The 13,416-nt window shown below is 35.1% G+C and overlaps 2 protein-coding genes and 1 non-coding gene across 3 annotated transcripts; 1 reads left to right on the top strand and 2 right to left on the bottom strand.

Annotated features, from left to right (window-relative positions):
- Positions 1 to 2,535: 2,535 nt before the first annotated feature.
- On the bottom strand, positions 2,536 to 3,105 carry LOC114672663 (interferon alpha-17-like). Its single transcript, XM_028834485.2, has one exon. It carries the CDS (start codon positions 3,103 to 3,105, stop codon positions 2,536 to 2,538), a length of 570 nt encoding a protein of 189 aa, XP_028690318.2.
- Positions 3,106 to 9,219: 6,114 nt separating this feature from the next.
- Positions 9,220 to 9,326, top strand: LOC114672956 (U6 spliceosomal RNA). Its single transcript, XR_003723470.1, has one exon. It is a non-coding gene; the product is annotated as a U6 spliceosomal RNA (small nuclear RNA).
- A 761-nt stretch (positions 9,327 to 10,087) lies between these two features.
- IFNA10 (interferon, alpha 10) lies at positions 10,088 to 10,657 on the bottom strand. Its single transcript, NM_001194384.1, is given in 1 exon segment — positions 10,088 to 10,657. A coding segment is annotated over 1 exon segment (570 nt).
- Between the last annotated feature and the right edge of the window lie 2,759 nt (positions 10,658 to 13,416).

Here is a 13,416-nt window from a genome sequence, read left to right as displayed (position 1 = left end):
AAGTCAATTCTTATCGAATAAATAAGACCATCTTTTCTTCTAAATTCATAAATTTATAATAATTGAATATTATCAACTAAAGAACTAACTTTCAGAGTGGTCCTGAACTCTAACTCTAACTTTTTATTTTGCATAAGAAGTTAGTTTGTCTCAGCCCTATAGAGGCTGAGTCCTTAAATAGAATGAGCTCTGCTTTAGCAAATCAGCTATTTAGTAAGTGAAGGTTTACTAGTTTCTCATTTTTTCTTCTACTAGCAATGGGATTGCTGGGTCAAATGGTATTTCTGGTTCTAGATCCTTGATGAATTGCCACACTGTCTTCCACAATGGTCGAACCTTTTACATTCCTACCAACAGTGTAAAACCTTTCCTATTTTTCCACAGCTTCACCAGCATCTGTTATTTCCTGAATTCTTAGTAATCGCCATTCTGAGTGGCATGAGATGGTATCTCATTGTGGTTTTGATTTGCATTTCTGTAATGATCAGTGATGTGGAGCTTTTTTCATGTATATCGGCCACATAAAAGTCTTCTTTTGAGAAGTGTCTGTTCGTGTCCTTTACCAACTTTTTGAATTTTTTTTTTTTGTAAATTTGTTTAAGTTCTTTGTACATTCTGGCTATTAGACCTTCGTCAGATGGGTAGACTGCAAAAATTTTCTCCCATTCTGTAGGCTGCCTGTTCGCTCTGATGATTCATAGTTTCTTGTGCTGTGCAGAAGCTCTTTAATTCAATGTCATTTGTCAATTTTAGCTTTTGTTGCTCTTGGTTTTGGTGATTTCATCATAAAATCTTTGCCCATGCCTATGTCCTGAGCTCTATTGCCTAGGTTTTCTTCTAAGGTTTTTATGGTTTTGGGTTTTACATTTAAGTGTTTAATCCATCTTGAATTAATTTTTGTATTAGGTGTAAGGAAGGGGTTCAGTTTCAGTTTTCTGCTTATGGCAATCCAGTTTTGCCAGCACCATATATTAAATAGGGAATCCTTTCCCCATTCCTAAAGTATTGAGAAACAGTATCTCTTCCAGTTTCTGATTTTATTTTGTGAAAGAAATGTGTCAGTTTTTACTGACATTTAACAGAGAATTAATCAAAATAATGATCAATTACTATTGTAAATAATTTTATATTTTATGCTTTAAAAATATAAAATATTTAATGTATTCATATGATTTACCAATGCATCAAATATATGAAATTTATTTAGTGGCATGTATTTTCAAAAAGGAAACACTATGCAGATAAAAGATAATCCACATTTTTGGAGAGTGCAACCTTATTACTTCCCTCCATTGCAAAGGCAGATCGCTCACAATTTTCTATATGTGTTATCTTGATTTTTCTTTTCGGATTCACTCTTCTACCTACCCCAGTATGGCTTCTGCTGATTAATTCTATCAATCCAGCTCTCAGTAAGCTCTGCACTGCCATCTCTTTTCTTGCTGTAGTGCTCAGTTTTAATTCACATTTTTCGTAAGTCTATTGATTCTTTTTCTAAGCACATTTATTTTCTAAATATGCTTTTATCACCATTCCCTCTTCTCTTTCTGCTGTTAAGTTATTCCACCTCTGTTTTCTGTGTGTCTCTTCAGTTCCCCCGCTTTACTGGTGGAAGGTCCTCAGAATCCAGTTTAAGTCTCTTTTTCCCCCTCCACTTGCTCACCACATGGACATTCATTCCATTTCATTTTTGGCCTTTCCATTGCCAGTTAGGAGCTTCCAGATATGGTATTCCTTGAAAACTGCAAACTTATTTATCTGACTAGCAATGTACCTTTTCAATTACATGTTGAAAGTCAGTTTACAGAGAATATCTCTGCTTTTAATTCCAGACATGTCTCAATCTACCTTCTGCTAAGAGGAATTCATTGCTTTTTCACTTCTTCATATTACAGCAGTTAGCATAACTGATATTAATTCAGCATTATTATTGTTTTTAGATTTCTTTCTGGACAAAAATCAAAGATACAAGAGAACAGGAACTGTAGTTTTTATGTTCATGTTTGTATCCTGATGACAACATACAGCTTGGTATAGAAAAATACATTTTTCTATAACGTGAGTAAAATTATGATAGGTAACTTAATTAAATCATCTATTTTTAAGTCAGGTGGTACAGTCAGGCTTTGCATTTTATCTTAAAGAATAAACAAACACAAGACATTTTGTATAGTAAAAAAAATTTAATGAAAAAGGAAATTAATATATTGGCTAAATATGAAGAGCATATATTATTACATTAACCACAATGTAAAGGTACACATGATATTACATAAAAATAATTTAAACCTTAAAAATATGTAAATAATAAATATTTAAATAAACAGATGAACAGAGACATCAGCATGGTCATCTGTAAAGGACTAGTGCCTGCACAGGTAAACACGATGCTTCTTTACACTCCTGAAAACTTTTGAAAATTTTGATTCAAATCGTGGTGGTTATAAGAGACATGAGTCTTTGAAATGGAAGAACTCATGAAAGTGTGACATGACATGTCCGTCAATGAGGATCATTTCCATGTTGAACCAGTTTTCAATCCTTCCTCCTTAATCTTTTTTGCAAGTTTGTTGAAAAAGAGAGGGATCTCATGATTTCTGTTCTGACAACCTCCCAGGCACATGGGCTGTATTTCTTCTCCGTCAGATAGAGAGTGATTCTTTGGAAGTATTTCTTCACAGCCAGGATGGAGTCCTCATTCATCAAGGGAGTGTCTTCCATCCCAGGCTCTGCTATCACACAGGCTTTCAGGTCATTCAGTTGCTGGTAAAGCTCAGCGGAAAATTTTTCTAGGAGGTTCTGTTCCCAAGCAGCAGATGAGTCCTTTGTGCTGAAGAGATTGAAGGTCTGCTGGATCATCTCATGGAGGACAGACATGGCTTGAGCCTTCTGGAACTGGTTGCCATCAAACTCCTCCTGGGGGAATCCAAAGTCATGTCTGTCCTTCAGACAGGAGAAAGGAGAGATTCTTTCCATTTGTGCCAGGAGTATCAAGGCCCTCCTATGACCCAGGCTGTGGGTCTGAGGAAGATCACAGCCCAGAGAGCAGATGGATTTGTAGCTGAGCACCACCACGGCCATCAGTAAAGAAAAGGACAGGGCCATTGGGATGTTGCAAATATTGCTAGGCTACTTGAGGTGGGTAACCTTGAACCTTGGCCTCTAGGTTTTCTGAAGACTTTGCTCTGTGCATGGGTCTTAAATAGTGAACATACTAATTTCCATTTTCTAAATGCTCTAGTTTTACTTTCTATCTCTGTGTTTGCTTTCTTTATTCACTCTCTACATGTGTTGAAAGATGTTTTTCATCATTGCCTATTTTTCACCTACACTCAAAACTTTTTGTGGTATATTTTTCTAATTGAAATCTTCATGAACTTTTAATAACACAGATTTGGCCTATCTAGTTATGTATACTGTGTACACCTCTACTTCACAGATAAAAACTATAAACTTTGCTCTTTTTATTCAATGTAAAGTTAAGAATGACAGAAAAGTTAAACTAAAATCTAAGTTTAAAAGCTATTGACATTTAATTTAATTTGATGAGTATAATTGTGAAATAACTTTTAATGTAATTTGTTCATGTAAATTTTGTTGTGTGAAATTACATATGCAAAATAAAAATCTATATAAATACACATTAATAATATGAATGTAAATACCTACCTAATCATTCAGAACTGCTAAAAATGTGAATAATTTTTTAAAATTTTTGTCATAGTATATGAAGCTTTGAATTTTCCTTTATATGAGAAAATAATTTGTAAACTTCACTAGCTGCAGTATTCATCCAGGTATTGCCAACACTTTTTTCTTTTCAGTACTTAACATAAATATTGATGTGTTGACTAACTTTAGTAGAAATAAATCATATAATATAAGCTATTTGCATTTAATTCTCAAAGTCTACAAAACATCCTGAAAAACTGAGGATCAAACATAAGTAATAACCATCAGATAGTCAATGGCAGCCCAAAGTTATGCAGGCTAAATCTACAAATTGTGATAAGACTTTAAGATCCAGCAAAAAATGGACAGAAAGTCCTCCAATCACAGTCATCTCTTTGCCCTAGGTTTGTGACACTGATCTTGTAAATATTTTGTGTATCTTCCTGAACTCAATATCAGTGCTTTTCATGTGATACACAACAAAACCCAATGAGAAAGATGTATATTAAGCAATCAAATTTTGTTGGATAGACTTGTTGGAGAGTCACAAACTATTGTAATATGTCAGATTTGTTTATACTACGAGAACTAATTTTTGTACCCTTCGAAGAATTATCACTCCAATAAACGTATGTGACTTAGAAAATATTATCAATTAAATCATTGTCATTTTTCAGAGGTTTTCCGTTCTTATCCAAGTCAATTCTTATCGAATAAAAAAGACCATCTTTGCTCTAAAATCATAAATTTACAAATATTTAATGTTATCATGTAAAGAATAAACTTTCAGGGTGGTCCTGAACTCTAACTCTAACTTTTTATTTTGCATAAGAAGTCAGTTTGTCTTGGCCCTATAGATACTGAGTCCTTAAATGGAATGAGGTTTGCTTCAGCAAATCAGCTATTTAGTAAGTGGAGTTTTTACTAGTTTCTCATGTTCTCTTCTAATAGGAAGTGTTCAATAATGAAGCTATTTTGCTTCATCATGGCCATATTTGCTGGGATTATAATAAACAATGACAAAAGTTTCCATTCAGCTCTTATTGAGAGTCAATAATGCCCATTTAGTTTACTGCTAAAACTACTGGGATTCTAGTTTTTTTTAAGGTGCATGTAGATCTGGGGATCCCAATTGCAAGAGCAGCACAATATCATCCTCTGCCCAGCACTATATTAACCATTTATGACTTCATCTCTGATCTGCCCTCTACTTTGTTATAATTGAAAACAACCAGCCTGGTGTCAAATGCAGATTCACATATCTAAATTCAAACTCTCCCATTCACACAGTTTATAGGAATCAGACAATTTACTATTCCCAAAAGTAGAGAATAATAGCCTCTGTCCCCCAGATAATCCTACAGCTTTCCTTCCCTGTATCAAATCCCCAGAATGTGTATGTGAACTGTAAATATTTGTGACATCATTTTTTTATCACTGTAAATACTTGTGACATCATTTTTCCACCACTGCCTTGGGCCCACAGCACAGACACCCCCATTCCAGGCAGATTGCACTGAGTGATTGCTGGCCTGCATCTCTGGGGTGCAGCCCCCAGGAGACAAGCAAAAGACCCTCAGTTACAACTACTATTAAGGTCTCATCCTTTGATGCCTCCAAGCTGGGGAGAAAACATTAACCCTGACATAACCCCAGAGCTGTTGTGGGCAGCCCGGGAGTGACAAGATACAAGCTACAGTCAGCACTCAAGTGGGAGAGGAGCCCACAATTTCATAGCATTGAGCAGGAGCACGGCTGCAACCATGAGGAAATATAGGGGAGCCACATGACTGAGCAAGAGCCTGACAACTGACCACCACACCTCAGAGTCACCTACTAGATCATGCCCAAAGCTTCAACACTAAGAAATCTCACTAACATACCCTCATTAAACCAAAGACAAGTCAGCTACAAATAAAGGCCCTGCACAAAGCTACAGCCCTGTGAAAACATCCAGAAAAGAAGTCTACTTATTGATTGAACTCAAGCTACCCTCCCATATGCAGAGATGAGAAAGAACCAACGCAAGAACTACAGTAACTCAAATAGAGTTTCTTATGTCCTCCAAATAATCACAACTAGTTCTCCAACAAGGGTTCTTAACCAAAATGAGTTAGCTACAATGACAGAAATATAATTCAGAATATGGATAGAAGGGAATTTCATTGAGATTCAGGAAAACAGTAAAACCTAAACCAAGGAAACTAAGAATCACAAAGGATACAGGAGCTGAGAAACAGTCAGTATGAAAAAGAACCCAATGGACCTAATAGATCTGAAAAACACACTGCAAGAATTTCACAGTGCAATCACAAGTATTAACAGCAGAATAGACCAAGCTGATGATAGAATCTCACGACTTGAAGACAGGCTCCCTGAAATAAAACAGTCAGACAAAAGTGAAGAAAAAAGAATGAAGAGCAATAAACAAAACCTCCAAGGAATAGGGGATTGTATAAAGATGCCAAATCTAGGAATCACTTCCATCCTTAAAAGAGACAGGGAGAAAGCAAACAACTTGGGGAAAGTAATGGATAAACCCACAAGAGAACTGAAGACAGCGGTGTGAAGCGGCAGTGCAGGCTAATGATGAGTGAAGAAGAGAGCACAGTGCCGATTTCTAGAGGAAGAGGAAGGAAACTAATGTGATATGGGAGTGAAAATGGAATACAGAAAAGCAGGGAGGAAAGGGGAAAGTGTGTCAGCCACCAGAACCAGCATAAATGTATGTATGGTTTTAACTATACATAAAAGATGTATATTTTACTTAAGTTTAGGAGACTACCTTCATATGGGAGTGTGCTCTGGAATTCCGAGAGCCAGGAAACGAATGTGCCAGGTGCCAGAATCAGTTAACCATCAACATGTGTATTCTACACTTCAATCTAGATGCCGCTCCTCTGTCAGGTATTTCTACAAGCCACCATTTCCTGACTGAATATAAATAGGACTTTGAAATGAGGTGAGACAATTTTTCAGCCCCTCCAGAATTTATGACAGAATTTTGTTTTGTTTTTTGTTTTTTGTGTTTTTTTTTAGGCTGCCTAAAAAAATATATGCAAGCAGAATGGAATTTCAATGTAAAATAATTTATTGTTATTTATACCTGATGTGCAAATTTTGTATTGGGATTTCCTAAATAATTATTAATCTTCTCTTTTCCTCAATTATACACAACCATCTCCTGCTCTCTTAAATTCCTTGGTTCATGTTGTATTTTTACCTGATTTTGACCAACTTCCTTCCTTCCTTCCTTCCTTCCTTCCTTCCTTCCTTCCTTCCTTCCTTCCTTCCTTCCTTCCTTCCTTCCTTCCTTTCTTTCTTTCTTTCTTTCTTTCTTTCTTTCTTTCTTTCTTTCTTTCTTTCTTTCTTTCTTTCTTTCTTTCTTTCTTTCTTTTTGCTTTAAGTTCTGGGATACATGTGCAGAACGTGCAGATTTGTTACATAGGTATATGTGTGCCATGGTGGTTTGCTGCACCTATGAAGTCGTCACCTAGGTTTTAAGCACAATCTTTTTTAATCCTGTCTGTCATTGACGGGCATTTGGGTTGGTTTCTCGTCTTTGCTATTGTGAATAGTGCTGCAATAAACATACACGTGCATGATTTTATAATAGAATGACTTATGTTCCTTTGGGTATACACTCAGCAATGGGATTGCTGGGTCAAATGGTGTTTCTAGGTTCTAGATCCTTGATGAATCGCCACACTGCCTTCCACAATGGTTGAAGTAATTTACATTCCTACCAACAGTGTGAAAGCTTTCCTAATTCTCCACAGCTTCACCGGCATCTGTTATTTCCTGAATTTTTAGTAATTGCCATTCTGAGTGGCATGAGATGGTATCTCATTGTGGTTTTGATTTGCATTTCTCTAATGATCAGTGATGTTCAGCTTTTTTCATGTTTATTGGCTGCATAAATGTCTTCTTTTGAGAAGTGTCTGTTCATGTCCTTTGACAGCTTTTTGATGGGGCTTTTCTTTTTGTAAATTTGTTTAAGTTCTTTGTGCATTCTGGATATTAGACCTTTGTCAGATGGGTAGACTGCAAAAATTTTCTCCCATTCTGTAGGTTGCCTGTTCTCTCTGATGATTCATAGTGTCTTTTGCTGTGCAGAAGCTCTTTAATTACATGCCATTTGTCAATTTTAGCTTTTGTTGCAGTTGGTTTTGGTGATTTCATCATAAAATCGTTGCCCATGCCTATGTCCTGAATGCTATTGCCTATGTTTTCTTCTAGGGTTTTTGTCGTTTTGGGTTTTACATTTACGTCTTTAATCCATCTTGAGTTAATTTTTGTATTAGGTGTAAGGAAGGGGTCCATTTTCAGTTTTCTGCATATGGAAACCAGTTTTCCCAGCACCATTTTTAAAATAGGGAATCCTTTCCCCATTCCTACAGTACTGAGAAAGAGAATCTCTTTTCCAGTTTCCGATTTTATTTTATGAAAGAAATGTGTTAGTTTTACTGACATTTTACAGAGTATTAATCAAAATAATGATCAATTACTATTGTTAATAATTTTATATTTTGTGCTTTAAATATATAAAAATTAAATGTATTAATATGATTTGCCAATGCATCACATTTTGAAATTTATTCAGTAACATATATTTTCAAAAAGGAAACACTATGCGGATAAAAGATAATCCACATGTTTTGGGATTCCAACCTTATTACTTCCCTCCATTGCAAAGGCAGATCTCTCACAATTTTCTATATGTGTTACCTTGATTTTTCTTTTCGGATTCACTCTTTTACCTACCCCAGTATGACTTCAGCTGAGTAATTCTATCAATCCAGCTCTCAGTAAGCTCTGCACTGTCATCTATTTTTTTGCTGTAGTGCTCAGTTTTAATTCATATTTTCCATAAGTCTGTTGATTCTCCTTCTAAGCACATTTATTTTTTCAATACGCTTTTATCACCACTCCCTCTTCTCCTTCTGATATTAAGGTATTCCACGTCTGTTTTCTTTGTGTCTCTTCTGTTTCCCCACTTTAATGTTGGAAGGTCCTCAGAATCCAGTTTAAGTCTTTTTTTTTTCTCTCCCCACTTGCTCCCCACATTACAGCCTTCATTTTTGGCCTTTCCATTGCCAGTTAGGAACTTCCAGATATGGTATTCCTTGGAAACTGCAAACTCATATATCTGACTGGCAGTGTACATTTCCAATTACATGTTTGAAAGTCAGTTTACAGAGAATATCTCTGCTTTTAATTCCAGACATGTCTCAATTTACCTTCTGCTATGCATAATTCATTGTTTTTTTTACTTCCTCACGTTACAGCAGTTAGCATAACTGATATTAATTCAACATTATTATTGTTTTTAGATTTCTTTCTGGATAAAATCAAAGATACAAGAGAACAGGAACTGTATTTTTTATGTTCCCATTTATATTTTGAAGGCAACATATAACCGGGTATAAAAAAATGTATTTTTCCATATTTGAATAAAATTATGATAGGTAACTTAACTAAATCATCTATTTTTAAGTCAGGTTGTGCAGTCAGGCTTGGCATTTAATCTTAAAGAATAAACAAACAGTGCTCACTCCTGCAGCACATATACTAAAATTGGAACCATACAGAGAAGATTAGCATGGCCCCTGTGCAAGGATGACATGCAAATTTGTGAAGCGTTCTATATTTTTAGCAAACTATTGCAAGAACAGAAAACCAAACACTGTATGTTCTCACTCATAGGTGGGAATTGAACAATGAGATCACTCGGACACAGGAAGGGGAACATCACACACCAGGGCCTGTAGTGGGGTGGGGGTGGCGGGGAGGGATAGCATTAGGAGATATACCTAATGTAAATGATGAGTTAATGGGTGCAGCACACCAACATGGCACATGTATACATATGTAACAAAACTGCACGTTGTGCACATGTACCCTAGAACTTAGAGTATGATAAAAAAAAGAATAAAAAACACAAGAAATTTTGATAGTAAAAATTTAATGAAAAAGGAAATTAATATACTGGCTAAGAATATGAAGAACATATGTTATTACATTAACCACAATGTAAAGGTACACCTTATATTACATACAAATAAGTTAAATCTTAAAAATAGTTAAATAAATAAATATTTAAATAAACAGATGACACTGCACTCCAGCCTGGGCGACAGAGCGAGACTCTGTCTCAAGAAAAAAAAATAAAAATAAATAATAAATAAATAATAAATAAATAAATAGATGAACAGAGACATCAGCGTGATCATCTGTAAAGGACTAGTGCCTGCACAGGCAAACACGATGCTTTTTTACACTCCTGAAAACATTAGAAAATTTTCTTTCAACTCGTGGTGGTTATAGGAGAAATTAGTCTTTGAAATGGAAGAACTCATAAAAGTGTGAGATGATGTGTCAGTCAATGAGGATCATGTCCATGTTGAACCAGTTTTCAATTCTTCTTCCTTAATCTTTTTTGCAAGTTTGTTGAAAAAGAGAGGGATCTCATGATTTCTGCTCTGACAACCTCCCAGGCACAAGGGCTGTATTTCTTCTCCATCAGATAGAGAGTGATTCTTTGGAAGTATTTCCTCACAGCCAGGATGGAGTCCTCATTCATCAGTGGAGTCTCTCCCACCCCGGCCTCCTGTATCACACAGGCTTCCAAGTCACTCAGTTGCTGGTAAAGTTCGGTGGAAAATTTTTCTAGGAGGTTCTGTTCCCAAGCAGCAGATGAGTCCTTTGTGCTGAAGAGATTGAAGGTCTGCTGGATCATCTCATGGAGGACAGACATGGCTTGAGCCGTCTGGAACTGGTTGCCATCAAACTCCTCCTGGGGGAATCCAAAGTCATGTCTGTCCTTCAGACAGGAGAAAGGAGAGATCCTTCCCATTTGTGCCAGGAGTATCAAGGCCCTCCTATGACCCAGGCTGTGGGTCTGGGGCAGATCACAGCCCAGAGAGCAGATGGATTTGTAGCTGAGCACCACCACGGCCATCAGTAAAGAAAAGGACAGGGCCATTGGGATGTTGCAAATATTGCTAGGCTACTTGAGGTGGGTAACCTTGAACCTTGGCCTCTAGGTTTTCTGAAGACTTTGCTCTGTGCATGGATCTTAAATAGTGAACATACTAATTTCCATTTTCTAAATGCTCTAGTTTTACTTTCTATCTCTGTTTTTGCTTTCTTTATTCACTCTCTACATGTGTTGAAAGATGTTTTTCATCATTGCCTATCTTTCCCCTGCACTCAAAACTTTTTATGGTATTATTTTCTAATTGAAATCTTCATGAACTTTTATTAACACAGATTTGGCATATCTATTTATGTATACTGTGTATACCTCTACTTCAGAGATAAAAACTACAAACTTTGCTCTTTTTATTCAATGTAAAGTTAAGAATGACAGAAAAGTTAAACTAAAATCTAAGTTTAAAAGCTATTGACATTTAATTTAATTTGAGGGGTATAACTGTGGAATAACTTTTAATGTAATTTGTCCATGTATATTTTGTTGTATCAAATTAAATATGCAAAATAAAAATCTGTATAAATACACATTAATCATATGAATGTAATTACATACTTAATCATTCAAAACTTCTAAAATTATGAATCAATAATTTTTAAACATTTTTCTCAAAGCTTTGAAGTTTGCTTTATATGAGAAAATAATTTGTAAACTTCACTAGCTGCAGTATTCATGCAGATATTGCCAACACTTTTTTCTTTTCAGTACTTGACATAAATATTGATGTGTTGAATAACTTTAGTAGAAATAAATCCTGTAATATAAGCTATGTAATTCTCAAAGTCTACAAAACATCCTGAAAAACTGCGGATCAAACATAAGTAATAACCCTAAGATAGTCAATGGCAGCCCAAAGTTATGCGGGCTAAAGCTACAAATTGTGATAAGACTTTAAGACCCAGCAAAAAATGGACTGAAAGTCCTCCAATCACAGTCATCTATTTGACATAGGTTTGTAACACTGGTCTTGCAAATATTTTGTGTATCTTCATGAACTCAATATCAGTGCTTCTCATGTGATACACAACAAAACCCAATGAGAAAGATGTATATTAAGCAATCAAATTTTGTTGAATAGAGTTGTTGTTGGAGAGTCACAAACTATTGTAATATGTCAGACTTGTTTATACTATGAGAACTAATTTTTGTACCCTTCAAAGAATTATCATTCCAATAAACATCTGTGACTTAGAAAATATTATCAATTAAATCATTTTTTGTCATTTTTCATTGATGTTCAAATTCTCTAAAGGTTTTCAGAAGTTCCTATCCAAGTCAATAATTATCGAATAAAAAAGACCATCTTTGTTCTAAAATCATAAATTTATAAATATCGAATATCATCATGTAAAGAATTAACTTTCAGGGTGGTCCTGAATTCTGGCTCTAACTTTTTATTTTGCATAAGAAGTTAGTTTGTCTTGACCCTATAGATACCAAGTCCTTAAATGGAATGAGCTCTGCTTTAGCAAATCAGCTACATAGTAAGTGGAGTTTTTACTAGTTTCTCATGTTTTCTTCTACTGGAAAGTGTTCAATAATGAAGCTATTTTGCTTCATCATGGCCATATTTGCTGGGATTATAATAGACAATGACAAAAATGTCCATTCAGCTCTTACTGAGAATCAATAATGCCCATTTAGTTTACTGCTATAACCAGTGGGATTCTAGTTTTTTAAGGTGCATGTAGATCTGGGGATCCCAATTGCAAGAGCAGCACAATATCATCCTCTGCCCAGCACTATATTAACCATTTATGGCTTCATCTCGGATCTGCCCTCTACTTTGTTATAATTGAAAATAACCAGCCTGGTGTCAAATACAGATTCACATGTCTAAATTCAAACTCTCCCATTCACACAGTTTATAGGAATCAGATAATTTACTATTCCCAAAAGTAGGGAATAATAGCCTCTGTCCCCTAGATCATCCTACAGCTTTCCTTCCCTGGATCAAATCCCCAGAATGTGTATGTGAACTATAAACACTTGTGACATCATTTTTCCATCATTTATAAATTTCAGCTTCAAATCATGTGATAATCTTCAGAAGACACTAGTAGAAAATGAGCCTGTTTATATAAAGGTAGAGATTATGAAATGGATCAATTTTAGAAAATAACCAAACACATTTTATTATTCATTATTTTAAATAATTCAAATTCTTCATATCTCTGAACAATTAAAATATTCTACATTGTGAAATGTGCACAGTGGTTTCCATAATAGAGGAGTCTTCATTTCACAAATGCATATTTTGTACATGAATTTAGTAGTTTATACAGTCGACAAATTTGTATTGAATTTTGAGCCTATCCTTTTTATCAGACCTTAAGAATACAGGGCAATTTTGCCCAAGTTATTGTTCTTAGTCTTTGAAACACTGGGGGAGAGAGTATTTTTCCTTTGTTCACTTGAGATTGTATTGGGAATTTTTGCATATTCATTTTTTACATAGTATGTTACTGTGAAAATTTGTTTTTCTATACTTTGATTTCTTTGATTTTCATATTCAGGTTAGTGTCAATGAAAGAATATGAAGATAATTTTTAAATGGGCTATACAGTAGTTCTGTGTGGCATTCATGACAACAAATATATTTATATTTCTCACTTCACTTTGCCTAGAAGGTAAAAGTGGTCTGATTTTTCATCTTAATTTATGGGAACAAAAAGAAAACAAATGTATGTCTAAATGTGATAAGCATGTAAGAGGAGAAATACCTAATGTAAATGATGAGTTAATGGTGC

Source organism: Macaca mulatta, chromosome 15 (assembly GCF_049350105.2).
Source record: "Macaca mulatta isolate MMU2019108-1 chromosome 15, T2T-MMU8v2.0, whole genome shotgun sequence".
In the NCBI taxonomy this organism is placed as follows: domain Eukaryota; kingdom Metazoa; phylum Chordata; class Mammalia; order Primates; family Cercopithecidae; genus Macaca; species Macaca mulatta.
Note: the sequence above shows the minus strand (reverse complement) of the source record. Positions and strands in the feature narration are given on the sequence as shown.